This window comes from Culex quinquefasciatus, chromosome 2, assembly GCF_015732765.1.
Source record: "Culex quinquefasciatus strain JHB chromosome 2, VPISU_Cqui_1.0_pri_paternal, whole genome shotgun sequence".
NCBI classification, from domain to species: Eukaryota; Metazoa; Arthropoda; class Insecta; order Diptera; family Culicidae; genus Culex; species Culex quinquefasciatus.
Window position 1 is genome coordinate 179,814,181 of NC_051862.1, and position 17,758 is coordinate 179,831,938.

Consider the following 17,758-nt stretch of genomic DNA (forward strand, 5'->3'; position numbering starts at 1 on the left):
GGGGGTTACGACGGAGAACTTGAAGAGTTTCGATGGGAATTAGTCGGGGATGAGGATCAGGTGAGAATCGGGTGGCTTGATTATAGCCTGTTGAAGATAGACATTGATTGGCAAACAGCATGAGCCGTTCTAGGAGGAGGTTTTTCAATACATTGAAGTTGTGCTAGCTAGAACTTCCTTTTTTGCAGTAATTAAATATCGATTACGGGTTTGTCAGCTGCAATCAAGGATATTAATTACCATGATTACGGATGAGCACTTACTACCGTACACGCAAACATACTCCGGTGAACATCGGATGCGCATTCGGCTTTGACCATTCGATGTTCATACCTGTGAACATCGAACGTTCAAATTTCGTAAACATTACCAACACAATTAAAACTTATTTCAATGTATGTGTGAACCTCCCTATCGAGCTGCTCCCTTCTTCTTTAACTTTGTTTCAATAGCGGGGATTCTTCCTTCATCGCGTTTGACAGTTGGAGTTTTTTTTTGCCTTCGCAACGTTTTGTTTTGCAGCCGGACAGACTGGCCAGCTGATGACGTTCGACCCAAACCAGCAGATGCAGGTGCGTTACTTGCTTTTCCAAAAAAAAGTCGCTCTAAGGATAATTTCTCACCAATTATTTCTCCCCTTACCAGGCCACCAAGAGACCGCATCCGGAGCGACGGTCCTTCACCACGCGCCCGGCGCAGCTGGCCAAGTAACGGCTGCGGACGGAAGCCAGCAGCAGCAAGTTTGTGTTCAACGTGGATGCAGCAGCCCCAAACGGGACGTCCTCCGGCGTTGCTTCCGGTTGACGCGTCCGGAATGCCCACGAAGATAGCCAAAAAGAGATCAACAAAGTGCAGCCGCAGCGGCCGCCGTTCCCGGAGGATACCAGTTTGAGGCTAGTCCCGCTCCGGCACCCATTCAAAACCCGGCTACAAAACGTCGTCCAGGAGCGTCAAATTGACGTGGACTCGAGACCGATTCCAACCACGTTACCGCGTTGCCACTGGCCTATGCCGGTGTTCATGGAGAACTGGTCGAGTTGCTCATCAGTCGCGGTACCAACATCGAACACAAGGACAAGAAGGGCTTTACGCCGTTGATCTTGGCCGCAACCGCAGGTCACGAGAAGGTGGTCGTCGAAACGCTGCTCCGACATGAGGCGAAAATGGATCTCGACCTCAAAAGAAGCCGCGAAGAAAGTCGCAAAGCGGTCGCGGCCAAACGACGCGAACGGAAGAAGCGCAGAAAGGCTGAAACGCGCGAACAGCAACGCAAACTAGTCGAAGGCGAAGTCAAACCGCCAACCGGACGACGACTCGGACGAAGAAATTGTCAACGTTCCACTGCCATAGACCCGCGGAAGCGGCAACTCAATCACCCTCGCAACAAACAATCGCATTCATCCGAGAGAGCCTCCACCAACAGCTTCAATCGTCGTCCAGCAGCAGCAACAACAGCAGCAGCAGGACAAAGAGGAAGGTGGAGACTCCGGCATCGACGCCAACAGCCAGGGCTCGTGCTCGAGCTCGGACGTCAAGTCCGCCAGCAGCCTGATCGAGCAACAGCGAAAAAACAACAAAAAGCGCAAACAACAACTCCAGCAAGCTCACCAACAACAACAATCGCACGTCAGCTCGGCCGTCACGGCCAAGCAACTCCAGCAGCAGCAGTACGCGTGCGCACGCACAACCAGGGCTGCCAGTGTCCACCTGAGGCAAGTGATTTTCGCGCCCGGTGTTGCTTCAAGGTCACATCCGAACGCACACAGGTGGGTCCCGTCCTCGCAACGATCTTCTATTAATAACCGTTTCGCTCATGTACGATTCTCTCTATTTTCGTTTCACGCTTAACTTCAAACGACCATCTGGACGCTCACGTGTTTGATTAATGGTCGCAACAGGTTAGAAGCCCCACCCTTTGCCCTCAAGTCCTACCAGTACAAGCACGAGGACTAGTCCTGTATGAAGAAATACCTCCGGAAAGCACCGGGTAAAAGCTAACAGGACATTCGTCCAAGAATGGCGCCGGAAGGTCGAAAAGGACCAGCACGGATCATCATCGTTTTCGTCTTCCTTAACATCTTCATCCAGCAGTGATGGCCATTCCTTCCCGGGATCATAGAGGTACGACCGAAAAGGTACGAAATTTGTTCATCTTATGAACATAAATCTCACTGACAACTTTCACTCTTTCCACAGCGTGCATTTCTCGTTTGTGCACCCCGACCCGACCAAAACCAAACTGCAAAACCTGCTTAAGAAGCGACCTCGCCGTCTCCGCCATCAGCAAGAGCCACCCACTTCCGCTTGGAGCACGTGAAGTGGACCTGGCCGTGGGTTTACGCAAGCGAAACTTCAAGTGCACATGAAGCAGCACCGGACTGGTTTGGGTCGGCAAAAGCAAAGCTGCAGCCATGGCACAAAAATTGCCAAAGGTAGTTAGGAAGATCCCTGAATATGAACAAAGTTCTACAACCTTTCTTATCTTCACACAGAACTTAAGCAAGTCACTTCGAACATGCAGACCCACAAGAACCTGACTGCGCTCCGGACTGGTCCCGGACAATTATAAGAACCGGTGTTGAAATTACAAATCGAATGGCGTGGCAGCAGAGTGGAATAGACTGCCGTCGATAACAGAGCGGAAGTTTTGCGTGCCAATGCGTGGTTCTTCCGACCGATCGAGGTCGATCTGATGCTGGTCGAGCATAACCAAGCGGAAGCTCGCATGAAAGCCGCCGGTACCGCACGGCCGACTGTTCCGGCAGGAAAATTTTGATGCGCTGGAATCGAACGGCCAAAGACCACAGGGCAGAAAGAACTAATTGAGCATTTTGTCCTGATTTTGTTAATTTCAACTCTGCTACTAGAAAAGTGGTTTGCTGATGACTGGAGTAACAAAGATTTTTGTTAAAAGTTCTTTTAAAAGCTGAATTAAAAAAATATTTACTGTTTTATCAATTATTTACTTTTGTAGGAATATTAATCAAAACAGATGTTTTTATTACTTTAACTTGAAAATTATACTAAATAAATCTATTGTTTACAATGTAAACAGTTTGATTTAGTTTAATTTTGAAATTAAAGCAATAAAAACATCTGTTTTGATTAACATTCTCTTTAATTAATTTTAATTATACCCAAAATACTCATTAAACAGAGCCATCTAGTGACAAAAACATTGAACAGAGCCATCTAGTGGCGAAAAGCGGTACTGCCCAGCAGCGGCAATGTACGGTGGCGCCGCCTGTGTTGAATAGAGAAAACAGCAAAAAGATGCACGGGGCGACACGCACACAATTAAAGGAACTGTCAAATTCCATTCAAAGCAAGATGAACATCGGATGGTCAACGCGCTTTGAGCATCGAATGAGCATGATCGTTTATGACCATTCGATGCTCAAAATTTCGGTACCAATGATCAAAGAATTCGCATTGGTTGTTTTGCGTGTAGGCATGACCTCAGCGAAACTTGGCTCAGACATCCAACGCCACGGTTCAAAAGCTTGCCAAATTCTCATGTCACTCCAGAATTTGCCACTCCAGTTTGTCTTCACTGCAGAACATGACCAGCGTTCTCACACGACACTCCAACCTGGAGTCTCCAAGCCTCTATCGCGGACCTCGATCTGGAGTTGAACGAACGGCAAATTGGGCTCACTCTCGCGAGGCTCCCGGTCACATGCCATAATTAAGTTATTTCGGCGGTCGTTCCCAGCAGAACTTGTTGGCCCGTTCTTGTTTGAAGAGGAAGTCTCTTTCGATAAGATCGCACTTGGTTTGGCAGAAGTGTAGCACTTTCCCTGGTGCCCGAAGAGCTTGCTTCCCATCAGCCAAGTCACTTCCCGGGAGTGCTCTTTTTCTTAAAAGCGTCAGAAATGCGTTGCGGAATGAGACTTGAACCACCGGGAATGACCTCGAAGACGGCGAGAGCAATTTTCTGCGCTAGATGAGGTTCGTCGCCGCGTGATTACGGGTTGAAGTCTCCTACCAGGCGAGGTGTTGAAAGTCGCAGGGCTAACAACCGCGGCGTCCCGCGTAATTGGATCAGTTATTAGCTGTCAGCAGTGGTGTTGTGCGGTGTGGTGGCAACTCGTGGTTTTCACGAGAAATTTGCTCATCTTTATCTAGGAGGGAGGAGATGTAGGAGTACGAGGAGGCTGATGCTCTTTGGCGCAAATTGGCAAGGAAAATTGCGGTTGATAGCAATCGAGTTCTTCGTGCCAGCTCGCCGTTTCCTGAGGAGAGGTTTTTGCAAGGTGCGAAAAGCGTGAAACATGATCATGTTTTGAATGGGATCAAAAGGTAATTCACTGTGACGTGATGAGGGTTTGTGCAGAATTGAAGAAGTTAATCCGGCTGGATGCTTATGATGGTATTCAGAATTTCTAAAGTTTGAATTTGAAATTTTATTCATCCGTTTTTTTGATCATCTGCAACCTAATCCAATACATTCCAAACTAGATCACACAGCAGTTGCCCCGACCCCTCTTCGATTTGCGTGAAACTTTGTCCTAATGGGTAACTTTTGTTCCTGATCGTGAATCCGAGGTCCGTTTTTTGCTATCTCGTGTCAATTTGGTGTCAAAGGGACTTTTATGTAAAATTGGATGCCCTATTAAATGGCGTACTTAAATTCCGAATAAACGTATTATTCATTTGCGTTTTTCTTTGTTTCATCGGCCGTGTCTGTCGCGGGTGACCATAAACGGTCATGACCAATGACGACCAACTTTTTCAAAACATTTTTTCGTGAAATCGCGATAAATCGTGATGTTTATAAGCAATCCCCTTATGTTTATATACAAAATTTTTGTAATTGTCTGCTCTACAACTTTGTAGAACATTGTTACACTCTAAAAAATATTGCAGTGAATGACAATTTTTATTCTAAATTTTTATTTTACAGTCGAGTAATGGAAAATGGGAGATTTTTTAAAACTTTTTTAGTGTTTTTTTCGATGAAAAATACGTTTTTTTTTGGAATTTTGAGTACTCCATCAAATTGAGCGCCCAATTTTACATAAAAGTCCCTTTGACACCAAATTTCTATCTCAATACCGTTTCAGGCTGCAAATTACTGAAAAGCACCTCTTTTTTCGCATGTTAAAAAATTGAAGGGGTCGTAACGCCCCTCCGTCACGAGATATCAAAAAAACGAACATCGGATTCGTGATCAGGGATAAAAGTTACTCCTTAGGACAAGGTTTCACGCAAACCGAAGAGGGGTCGGGGCAACTTTTCCCGATTTCGTGTGAGTTGACTCTATAACGTATTCACTCAGTCCCATGTGATATTCTCTTTTTTTCTCTCTCATTCCCACATTCATTCGCATTCCCCCTCAACAAAAGCTGCCACAAAACAATATTTTCTAACGCAGTTTGACGGGACGCATTCCATGGTCAGTTCTGAGAAAACAACAGAGATAGAGAATGTTCATGCTGGCAATCACGATTTAAAAGAAGAGAACTCACAAGCTATACCCTCTGATAGTTTGGTGCAACTGATAGTTTTTTCTATCACTCATTTACAACACAGATGATACGTAAATATTTGAAAATCTGCACCTTTGAATCAATTTTTGGATCGAGGTTTTGATGAGGACTATTCAGCAAAAAAATCGCAAAAGCCCACAACTTTATCGCCATAGAGAAGCTTGCCGACATCTGAGGCGATACTTTTAAGTGCTTTGGTTATTTTTATTCAGACTGTAGTTCTGATTAGCCAAAGTTGACGGTTTTAAAGTAAAATCAAATTTGCAATCGAAAATTTCCTTACTGAAATTTTGATAAAGTGCACCGTTTTCGAGATATGGCCACTAAAAGTTTGATTTGAACTACAGTTTTTCAGGTTCTAAAAATAGTCCATAAGTAACCATTTCAGAAAATATGTTTTTTTCGAAAAGTTCAGAAATTTTCTATATTTTTTCTAAGATATATTGAAGATTCTGGTTTTCTAGTTTTCAAAACACATATTTTGAAATTTTTTGAATCAGATTTGAATTTTGACAAGGGAGTTTTAAAGAATATTTTGTCTTAGTTAGTATTGTATCTAAAATGCGTTACAATATCGTAATATTTTCAAAAAAGTTACGATTTTCATTTCGAAATGAATACGTCTCACAACAAAACATATTGATTATCAATGAATTTCAAATAAAGTTTGCAAATAAAAAGTATAAGATAAAGTATGTTTTGTATGAAGTAATTTTTTTTGCTGCAAGTTCATAAAAATCAAGTGGTAATAATTGAATCAGATGTAAGAGAATTGTTACTATCAAATTAGCACCATTTAAAAATCGATTAATTTTATTCAAAAAGATTATCAACAATGTTCGACTTTTTTTACTTCCAAATTGTATAAAGATTGAGTTCGTAAATGTAACAATTTTGTTAAAATCACACAATATCATTCAGTTGACCTTGGAAATGTATAATTGAGAGATCAAATTTTACTCTTTCATACATCTAAAACAATCACAAACTCCATTAAAATTGATAGATGTTCAATGCAACCTATCTTCAAAAACGTATTTTGAACTAAGTCACCTACCTCACCTACAGCAAATTCAAGCCAAAATTCAACAATTTCTCCAACAGCCTCAAAATTTGCATGACTCAAGTGAACCACATCTCAGGGTTACATAACACCCCAAACAATGACTAAGTCATCCGATAGCTTAATCACACCCAGAGTCAAAACAAGCTCACAACTCGTCATTTTCCACCTCCTTAAACACCACACCATCTTCGCTAGGCCCCCCCGTTCAACGGAGGTCCTGGTTGAGTGGGCATGAAAACGAATTTCAGGCAGTTAACCGCCATTTCTACGGGGTGGCTGATTCGTTGCATAATGCATAGCTCATAGCGGAAAAAAGCGGTGCGTTTACCGTGACTAAGATCCGTAAGCCGTTAGATATCTGGGAGAAGTTATTAAATCTCTTGACGACTGTGTTTGGAGCAGTGTTGCCAGCAGCAGGTAATAAACTATGACAGTGCATCAGCACCGCCACGCTGGAATCTGCACACAATTATACACAATGTTGGTGTTCCGCTCATGAACTTCACAGAACCTGCGATGATCTTCAGCTCATCTCCGCGCTAGCCCCAGGGCATCTCGTTCAATGATCTTCTCGAGAGCTGCTCGTGAAAACAACCTCAAGTTTCAATGACCTTTCGCGCTGCAGCTGAAGAGGTTCCAGCTTATCTACGCGAGCAAAAATTCCAACTTCAAAGGCCCATTTCGCGCGAAACTCCATTTTCGATGCGCCCCTCTCTCGAGACGTACTTGTTAGCTAATTTACAAATCAATTACGGCCCGGTCAGCGGCAGACGTTTCACACTTACCGTCTGCTGCCCGTGTCGGATTCAGCCCAAGAAGTGTTACAATGAAGGCACTCTGAACGATCGTTCGCATCTCTCTTGGAGAAGTGGTGCTTTCGGAGCCAATTTGGAGTTGGAATGTTGAGCTTCAATGGCAGGAGCAAACGACGATTAGGGAGTCAGTAACATCAATCATGGGGGAGGGACCACACAAGCCGGGTTCTGAAGTTGATTGGCGTGGGTGATGGGTACTTCCCGAGGGATTCAAAGGGTGATTGATGAAAGAAGTGTTTCAGTTGTAACGATGTGAACTTGACTTTCAATTCTTTCAATGTAGCAGTTTGGATCGAAGAAGGATAAAATTTTCTTCGAATCTACTTCTAGAGTTTGGAAGAGTACTTGAAGAGAGTTTTATCCTGCCGCGGTCCAAACTGCTATGCTGTAGCTATCTTGAAGAGTTCTTGTATACAACTTGTATAGAACTCCTGAAACTTTTCCCTACTTGGGGAAGCAACACCTGAAGAACCAACTCTAGTGACTTATTAAATCAAGTTGTTACTCTACCAATTGACACAGTGAATCGAGCCAAGTTGAGTCACAACATCAGTCCCATCCAACGCACGACTTCCGGAAGACGTAAGGTCCGCTGATATCTCTGGGACAAATCGCAGTGTTGTTGCTGCTAACATAAATCTAACCTCAACATTCCTCTGCCGCGCATGCTGCATGCAAAGTGGTTGTTACTTGTAATTAGAAGAGCTTTTTTCTGCTGCTGCTGATGCAGCATCGCTTCAACAAAACATTCAACGGCATGATCTTGGGACGCGATACGATGTATTGGGAGCATAGCTGACTTGGCCGCAGCCAGTGACAAACAGGTAGCAATTATGGTTGATTTATTATCTCCACAAACACGGCAATTATCTGGCTGCCTGCAACACATCACAGATTGAGTGATTCCGACGTGATGCACTTTATGTGCAGCTTCTTCGAAGAAGATGAGGGCGACGAGCTCAGCTCGGTGAACCTGTTCTGAAGCTGGGACGACTTCGCCGGAGAAAGGTGCATTTGGAGTCGAGAAAATCGAGGTGTGAGATTCAAACCGGTTCTCCGCGTGATGATGGACCAATAAATTATCATTCACCCGAATTGGGTCAAATTTGACAGAACTGTCTTTTCGGCCTTCGGCTTAAACTTAATCGCGCTGGTTGATGGGGTAAGTCGTTCACCGACCAGTTGAGCCGGATTGGGGAAATGATTTTATCTGCCAATTAGCTGAGCCGGGAATCAATCGTGATCGCGATGGGAGCAGGTTTTGCTCATTTGGAGCTGTCGGTTCGAAGAGGAAATAACTGTCAAAAATGAATCACAAAAACGGGATGGCTTCCGTTGATTAGCATATTGGCTGATGGTTTGCATAATCAAATTTGTCTCGGCGAAACTGTTCAGGAGTTTTCGCCTTATTTTAAGTTTGCTCTTTGACGATCTTTTGAGAGTTTGGGAGAGATTAAGAAAATCTTTTTCATCTGGTCCAACTTCCGTCGGTGAGAAAGGTTCGCTAGCGAGGAATGAAGTTTGAAGATAGATCCAACAAAGCACGCGAATCATTCCACCAACTCCACCTAATGAACTTGTATTTGCGTTTCTTCAATACAAAGTACTTAACCATCCAAGTACATCGATCACCATAATGACCTCCAGAAACCACGTAACATCGCGATCTGCCCTCCTCACAACCTTCACATATCTCCCCCCGCATGTCTAAAACACAATACACGAGACGTTTCAAACGTCCAATCAAGAGAACTTCGTCTCGCAAGTACAACTCACCTTGGCGCAGGCTAAATCGTCTTTCAACCGAGCCACACTAGTCAACAGCGCACAGAACTTGAACTCGAACTTCACTCGGCACCTGTTCGACGATCTGCTCGTCTCGTCTGCCTTCGAAAACTTTTCACCACCGAGTCGTTCGTTTGCGCGTTTTTTTGCTCGCGTATTCTCCTCACCACCGCTGATCCGTTAGACCACGTTGAGTTCGAGTCTACCGCGCGAGATGACGGCGCACGACGACCGGATACTCCACCGCCGCGCCGCTGAACTGGGTCTCCGGGCCTGGTGTTCCACTTTCGGCGGACAGGTGCCGACACACGGTCCCGATTGATCGGTAGGCCTATTTTCCGACTCCCGCGGACGGGAAAGAAAGCCTCAATCCGGAGAAATTGCCACACTCGCGGGACAGGAAATCGATCGATTTTATTTTTTCTAGCACGGATGTGGTTGATGAGCACACACACTCTTATACATACGAACACTAAAGGCACAAACACACACACTAAACACTCCTTAATGATGCAGATTTGCTCCTCCGGGAAGCTGCAGCTTCTGGCGGGTACTGCAACGATTACTGGCCGAGCCGTTAGCGCAAATCGCTATCATTATGGACCGCGCGGGGGTAGGTTCCTCAGCACAACTTCACCCAAGTATCACTTTCAAGTCTTCACCAAAAACTTCTCCAAAGTACGTTGACGACGCGCGATCGGGAGTTTCACTTTTCATGAAGGCGCGCGTGCATGCGAGCTGTTCACGGGATCTTGACAAACTGGCCGCGGAATTTCACCTCGCGCGCGAAAGCGATGAGTTTGGTGTTTTCGGAGTGGCTGGACCACCGCACTCTCTCTTCACGTTGTGGTCTGAGCAGCGCGCTCTTCGGGGTGCGCGATTTGATTACCCCTCAGGAATTTCGACGAGATGAGGAGGTGGTACTGAAATTGAAAGGAGAAATAAGAAGACATTTGTTAGACACTGGTTTTGAATGGAGTGAGTCATATTTTGAAATTTATGAATCTTTAAAACTGCAGTTGGAATAAATGATATACGAGATCTTGAAAGCGCGATACTAATCAAATAGTAATTTTCATATTTCGAGGCATTTATCATATCATATCTCATATTTTATATTTCATGTCTAATGTCTCATATCTAATATCCAATATTTCATACCAGATACATCATGCATAGAACCTCATAACAGAAAAAAATTTATTATGGATGTTCAAAATTTGGTTGGTTGAATATAAAATGTTTTTACCTAGAAAATGAGTAAAAATTTGAAACTGACGAAAATTCACCAGTTCGTCGCCGTCGTGCTAACTTGTCGTACGTGCATTTTGGGCTAAATTGAGTTAAGAACGCCATTTTGTGCAGCTCACAATGCCACATCTTCACAGATCCACAAAATTCGATTTCAATCCTAAGATATTCAATGAAAACCAAAAAAGTTCCAAAAAATTTTGTCACTTTTCATATAAAAGTAGTTTCCATCTTGTCGTGCTATCTTGTCACTCCCTGAAAATTGATGTAAGTGCGACAAATGGCCAAAGGGATTTTGTATGCATTTTCCAATTTGTTTGGCACAAATTTTCTAAAAATTCATCAAAAAATAATGAAAGAACCTAATTTGATTTCATTCATGACAATCTACTGCTCATATTGCACTAATCAGCATGTCTATAAATTTCATGTCAAGGTTTATTTCAAACACTATTTATTTTTGAAGCATTTACAGCAAGGAATAGATCTAGTTTTTTGTTGGGTAACAAAAATTACGCTATTATGGAATGAAAATCATCATTTTTACTTTTTGGACTCTTTTTGCCTTCCTCACTGAGGTAAGGCTATAATCCTGCTCTAAAAATGAACTTTGTATAAAAACTAACTTAATCCACCTATGTGGCTGGAGCCTTCCTCACTCATTACCAACAAAGGCTGATTTGATAGGGTTGTACACAAATTTCATCTATTTTTTAGATCCGGCTTCCAAAAAGTACATAGATATCACTTAAATGGCCATATCTCAAGACAAGGTTGCCAGATCTTCAATGTTTTGGACTCGTTGGAAAGGTCTTCTGATAACCTATTCAACGATGGGTCGGATGGTGGATCCGGACACAGTTTACATACATTTAAGTGAGATCCGGCTTCAAAAAAGTACATAAATGTCACTTAAGTGACCATATCTCGAGACAGGGTTGCCAGATCTTCAATGTATTAGACTCGTTGGAAAGGTCTTTTGATAACCTAACCAACGATGGGTCGGATGGTGGATCCAGACATAGTTAACATACATTTAAGTGAGATCCGGATATATGTGAAAACACATTTTTATACATAACTTTTGAACTACTTACCGAAACTTCAATCTGTATAAAACTTGATCTATGGAACCCTAAACCAAGTCGAATCAGAATCGAAAACTGAACAAATGTCTGTGTGTATGTGTGTGTGTATGTATGTATGTGACTAACAAACTAGCTCATGTTTCTCAGCACTGGCTGAACCGATTTGACCCGAACCTGTTGCATTCGACTTGGTTTAGGGTCCCATAGATCGAGTTTTATACAGATTGAAGTTTAGATAAGTAGTTCAAAAGTTATGCATAAAAATGTGTTTTCGCATATATCCGGATCTCACTTAAATGTATGTGAACTATGTCCGGATCCACTATCCAAACCCATCGTTGGTTAGGTTATCAAATGACCTTTCCAACGAGTCTAATACATTGAAGATCTGGCAACCCTGTCTGCAGATATGGCCACTTAAGTGATATTTATGTCCTGTTTTATTCCGGATCTAAAAAATAGATGATATTTGTGTACAGCCATTGTTGGTAATGAGTGAGGAAGGCTCCAACCACCTAGGTGGATTAAGTAAGTTTTTTTTTATCGAAAAATACTGTTATATTATTTCTAGATTTAATTTTCAAAACAACCGATCCCTCATGGGTTTCCTATGCAGATAGGGCCTTTTGAAAATTTAATCGAGATTTGAAAGTAGTGTTCAAGATCAAAATTCAGATTTGTTTAACGTTTTTGTAAACCATGACCAAATTGAAATGAAAATTGAACAATTTATTTAATACCTAGTATTCGAGAAATTACAGTTTGAAGTTAAAAATTTATGAAGAACTGGCGTGAGAGGGTTAAATATGTTTTTTCCTTCAAGAACTCTTTTCAAGTATTTGAAAACTTTGAGTTGTGTCTTCATTATAGAGTTTATGATTAAAAAAAAAACTGTACGATTTTATACAATCAGTCAAGCATTAATTGACCTTCACACTCATTTTGATATTTAAAGTTGCTCTTCTATACAATTTAATGCAAAGTTTTAATCAGAAATAGGAAGGAGAATAAATTATGCAAAATTTAAAATTTACCGGTTATTTCCCGGATTACACGGAAAATTTGTTGAAAATTTCCCGTTTCCCGAGAATTTTGTAACCCGGGAATTCGGACGCTTTATTTCCGATACAAGGCTCCATACAATTTTGCGGAGGAGTGGCCGTGGCTGACTGGTTACGGTGTTCGCTTTCTAAGCGAATGGTCCTGGGTTCGATTCCCATCTGCTCCCAATGAGAGAGTATAGGAAATATTAATCTTGAAACTCTGAATATGAACGAAAAATCAAAGTCGCCCGAGTCGGGGTTCGATCCCCCGTCCTCTGGATTGGTAAGCAAAAATGCTAATCACTAGGCCAGCATGGCTTGGTGAGCGATGCCTGGAATTAGGAATAACTGTAACTATCAAACTATATACGCGCTGGGTCCTTGTCCATTTGACAAGGGTTCGGAAGTTCTAAATAACGTTTGAACCCGATTGGTGCAAACGTTCTTCAGGGCGGGGCTTGTCGATAAAAGCTGAGGACCCTCGCGCTCGGCTAGCCAGCGTAGAAATGGGTCACCGAAGCTCGGCAGAGCTAACACCTTCCAAATGCCTATGCGAGTTATTTGCATGTATAGAATGAAGATCTAAAAATACATGGAAACAGCTCAATTTGTAAGAAGCGACCGCGTGGTCCCGTTTGGTTGGTTGCACACACACACACACACACACACACACACACACACACACACAAGGCTCCATACAATTTTGCGGCAAGATCACACAAAATGGGCATGTGAATATTCGAAAATCTGTATCATGGAATGAAATTTTCTGATCGATTTGATGTCTTCGGCAAAGTTATAGGTAGATTAGGAGAGATACAGCATTGTGTTAGAGGAATTATAGAGTATTTTCAGGTATTAGGTATGAAATTTTTTCTAGAACATCGAATTTCTTCGGAAATATTTTATTTTGTATTGATAAATTTCTGTATTCTATAAACATAATTTCTAAATTGATAAATCTGGCATAACATTTAAGGCTGTTCAAAATAAGTTTTGAAATGGGTTAAGATTCAAAAGCTAACTCTAGATTCTAAAAATTCTAAATTATCGTTCAAAAACAGCAATTAAACATCGAACCAATAGTTTCCGAAAATGAGAACTGCTTAGATGTCACTCACTCATTTTGCATAAAATTTAAGTAACTTGACTGTAACCGAATAGCCAGCAGTGACACTGCGAAAACTAAATTTAAAAAAAAAATAAACTTTAAGAGGCTGTATTCCAGCAATCAGCAGTCTGATCCCAAGTTTAAAAAAAAAAAAATGAAGAGGTGTTTCCTTCATGAAGCATTTTTACTTTGCAAAAATAAACTGAACACTTGAAAACAAATCACCTCAAAATGCCTATGACTAAGCGGTCAAAAAATATATAAAGTTGCAAATTTGATTTCGCATCTAAACTTGTAATTTTGTGTCACAGTATTTTTTCAAAAATCTATTTTTTTAAATGATAACTCCAGTACTAGTTTTTCCACCATCCTAAATCCATTGAAACTTTTAGTTCAAGGTTTTGGCCCCCACACTTTCTTCATAATTTGGTTAAAAAAATCGAGGGTTAACTTTTACTTAAATTGTATTTTGCACTCAAACTTGTTAAAAAGATTGTCAACTGTTCTGAATACATTGTATAACGCTTATTTCTAGATGCAACCTCCCTCATAACTTTAATCTTTGAAAATATTTGCAACGGTCTAACTAGAAAATAACAAAAAAAAAAAAATGAATTCTGTTCAGGCCGGACGTTGGGCAACAGCAGTTAACAGCTAATAATTATCATGTTGTTGATCATTTTTTAACCCGTTAAATCGAAATTTACCACTTTTCAATCCCTTCAAAAACACCCCAATAATCTGACCTCAATTCATAAATACCGGAATAGGAAAACACGCTCACCCTACGGAGGGAACCACCCATTCTCACAATCAACCACCTGTTGACTAAAAAAAAACAAAGATCCAGCAAACCCAGCAAAGATCGCCAATTTCCTGCCAACAACACACTTCCAGATGTTCTTGATCTGTTTCGTTCAGCGCGCTTTCATTACAAACATGCAAGCAACCAAACGGGCATCCCAGACATTAGATAAGCAAACAATACTCAAAGCCGCCTTAAAAGTGTGTGTGAGTGTGCGCGCGCACGTGAGTGTTTAGGCTCGAACGCGCTTAATTCGCTCATTAAGCCCCGATTGTTCCGCTTCTTTCGTTCTCCCTGCGCGCGACGAGCATAACAATCGATCTTATCGTTTCCTCATCCGTTCTGAACACACATACACAAAGGTGCAATGAAAGTTATACCATGGAGAAAATATTTGTAATCAGAAGCTCAATCAGCTTGCTGAAATGAAAAAAAAAGTTTTTTTATGTGCATGTGTTAAACGGTGTGAGGTCGATCACACAAACGCACACCTACACACACTCACAGAACAGGGTGTTGGAATTTCTAATTACCAGATAGCCACACACAATCGCGCTAGAAGAACAGTGAAAGAGCCTGTTTCTGCAGCAGGGGGCTCTACGTGTGTATAAATATTGAAACAAAACAGAACCGAACCAAGTCCAAGTCGGTCTTCTTGGCTTTGGCAGAGGACTCCCAGAAGAGAGCGGCCCGCAACAGAGAAAACGGTTGTTTTGCTCGAACGCACATTCGGACAAACACACACACTCACAATTAACGGTATACCGATTGGAAGTCGATTCTTTCTCCCCCGGTTTGTGTGGTGCCGGTTTCAGGTGGTTCAGTCGAGTGCGATCGACTCACACACACGGTGCTGCTGTTGCAGTTTGCCCTACAATCGGGAAGAGGGATCTCGAGAGAGAGAGAGAGAGGAAGTAATCAGCGAAGAAAGGTGGCTGCTAATTATAGGTGGCTTTGATTTAGGTTGACCGGATTTTGTTTGTAGAAAATGAAATATGTTTTTAATAGGATTAGTTTTTGTTCATTTGCTTATAACGTTTTACTTTCGAGAATTCTTCAATTATAAACATTTATTTTATTTTATTTTTTTATCTTATGTTTCCTTTTCCAATTTTTTGCGTATCATTCTAAATTTTTCATATTGTAAATATCATTTCTCATATCTTAAATCTTATATCTAAAGTTAGTGAATTTCATGGAACACATGAAATTCGTGAAGTTTATTCTTTCTCGTGAACACTCGTGAAATTTCACAATTTTTGTGTACCCATTGTCCCTATTTTGGACCCAAGCGACAGAATTACGATGATTTCATCAATTTCTGAACTTTTTATGTGATCGTTCGCTTCAAGAACATTTTTAGAACCACTATCAAGATTTAAGTACTCCAGTCTCAACGAAATAGTTACATTTAATTAGTTTTCTGAGCAAAATTCAAAACGCGTTTTCAAATTTTCGTTTCAATTAAACGTTTCAGAACTGGTTCCAAATTAGGGGCATAAGTAACCAAACTGTGTAGTATTGGCTTTGCCATCTTGAGTGTCGTCTTTTCTGTCGTTGTGTTTTGTTGTGATAACAAACAGATAAGTTACATAAACAATGTGAATAAACAAACAATAAACAGTCATGCGCATGAAATAAGCTACAAAATCAGCCGCAAATGGCAGTTTAGGTTAAACTGTGTTTGAGAACAAGACAGAATAAGGTGGAGCTTTGCACTGTTGGTCGAAAATAGGGACATCTACTCTATTTTATACGTTTAATTCTGCAACAAAGTTCTGAAAAAAATAAATAAATTTCCAATTTAAGGGCTTGACTTGCAAAATAATTATGCATAGAGTGTCCGAATTTGTATAAAAAATCTTCACTGGTATTTTTGTTTAGGTTTTAAATAGATAATTTTATTTTGCAGGTGCCAAAAACTGTTCAAATTAGACTTTAGAAGAGAATAATTATTACAAAACATATTTAAATCAGATTAAAAAGGTTAGTCAATACAAAATTAGAATATGGTACTGGCAATTTTTGAGCTCCAAAATCTTTTTCATTTTTGACATTTGTGACGGGAAGAAAAAACATTTTCACTATCGATCAAAATTCAAGATGCAATAAGCATTAAACTTAAAAACGCAGTATAGATACAAATTACGCTCATTCAGCTTTAAAAAGAAATTATTTTTAAAAACAATATATTAAAATGAGCTTTTGCAAGCTAAGTTATTTATCATCATCATTTATTTACCTGCCAAGAGATCGTTTTTTAATCACCTGGTTCTATAATTTTACCATCTTATATGATTGAAAAGCAGAGCAAGTGAAAAAGAATATTGGTATCACTATCAAATTTGGTGAGTACAACATACTTTGTGTACAATTACCATACGATTTTCTCATTTATTTCTACATTTTCAACGTTCCGTGGAATTGTCTGGTATGGAATTATGATCCCTTTAAAATTTTATATATTTCATATCTCATATCTCATATCTCAAATCATATCCAATATGGATAATTCTGTGGCAACTCACACAGCAGTTTTATGAACTTTGCCCGAAGAGGTTGTTTTGGTGTCTAAGGGACTATTGTGTAAAATTGGACGCTCGATTAGATGGCGTTCTTCAAATTCCGAAAACACAAAACATAATAATTTTCATAAAAAAGTTTATCACATATCTCATACCTTAAATCTTAAAATTTTGAAAAAACGCGATTTTTACCGATATAATATTTTTATTTATACAGACTCTGATTCAGGCCGGTAAAACACAACTTTCTACGTATAAATCTCCGATTGGGTATCTTGGTATATGATATTTTGTTCCAGCCACGCTGTGACCTGGTCTTATACGTGGGTCGATCTTTTAAAAAAATATTTGTTTTAACAGATTTGCAGAGAAATCTCTTGCCTATAAATCCCTTTTTAAGGTTTGAAAACATATTAGCATTAGCATTAGCATTTGGAGGACGCCCCACCACCGGAAGGCTCCACAACGCTTATCCCACTGTTTGGTCTGGTTGTGTTAGACCCTCATCCGGAACAATAATCCAACACGGGAGATACCATGTCTTCATCTTTTGATGAGTGTGTAATACAGCCCAGGGCATAAGGGGGTCCACGCCGGGTCCAAGCTATCCTCAGGGAAATGAAGGAATGTTAGTAAACACCTATCTAAAGTGCGCAGGGACCCCTACGTCACCTTAGTGGTATAGATGTTTGTAGGGAGGTTTTGGACTCAATGTTAGTAGGAGAGGTAGAACCCTAGGATATACCCCGAAAGGTATTGCGGGCGAATCAAGTAGAG

At 40.9% G+C, this 17,758-nt stretch overlaps 2 protein-coding genes across 2 annotated transcripts in view; one reads left to right on the forward strand and one right to left on the reverse strand.

The window, feature by feature from the left end:
- Nucleotides 1-9,844, reverse strand: part of LOC6043183 (mucin-5AC) — a 56,357-nt gene extending 46,513 nt beyond the window's left edge. The window contains exon 1 of the mRNA XM_038255755.1: nucleotides 9,150-9,844. The gene's annotated coding sequence lies outside the window, so the exon portion shown is untranslated. The remainder of the gene's footprint in view (nucleotides 1-9,149) is intronic.
- LOC119767352 lies at nucleotides 328-920 on the forward strand. The gene is made up of 2 exons (XM_038255753.1): nucleotides 328-572; nucleotides 646-920. Exons 1-2 carry the CDS (start codon nucleotides 398-400, stop codon nucleotides 828-830), a joined length of 360 nt encoding a protein of 119 aa, XP_038111681.1. The 5' UTR covers nucleotides 328-397; the 3' UTR covers nucleotides 831-920.
- Nucleotides 9,845-17,758: the final 7,914 nt, after the last annotated feature.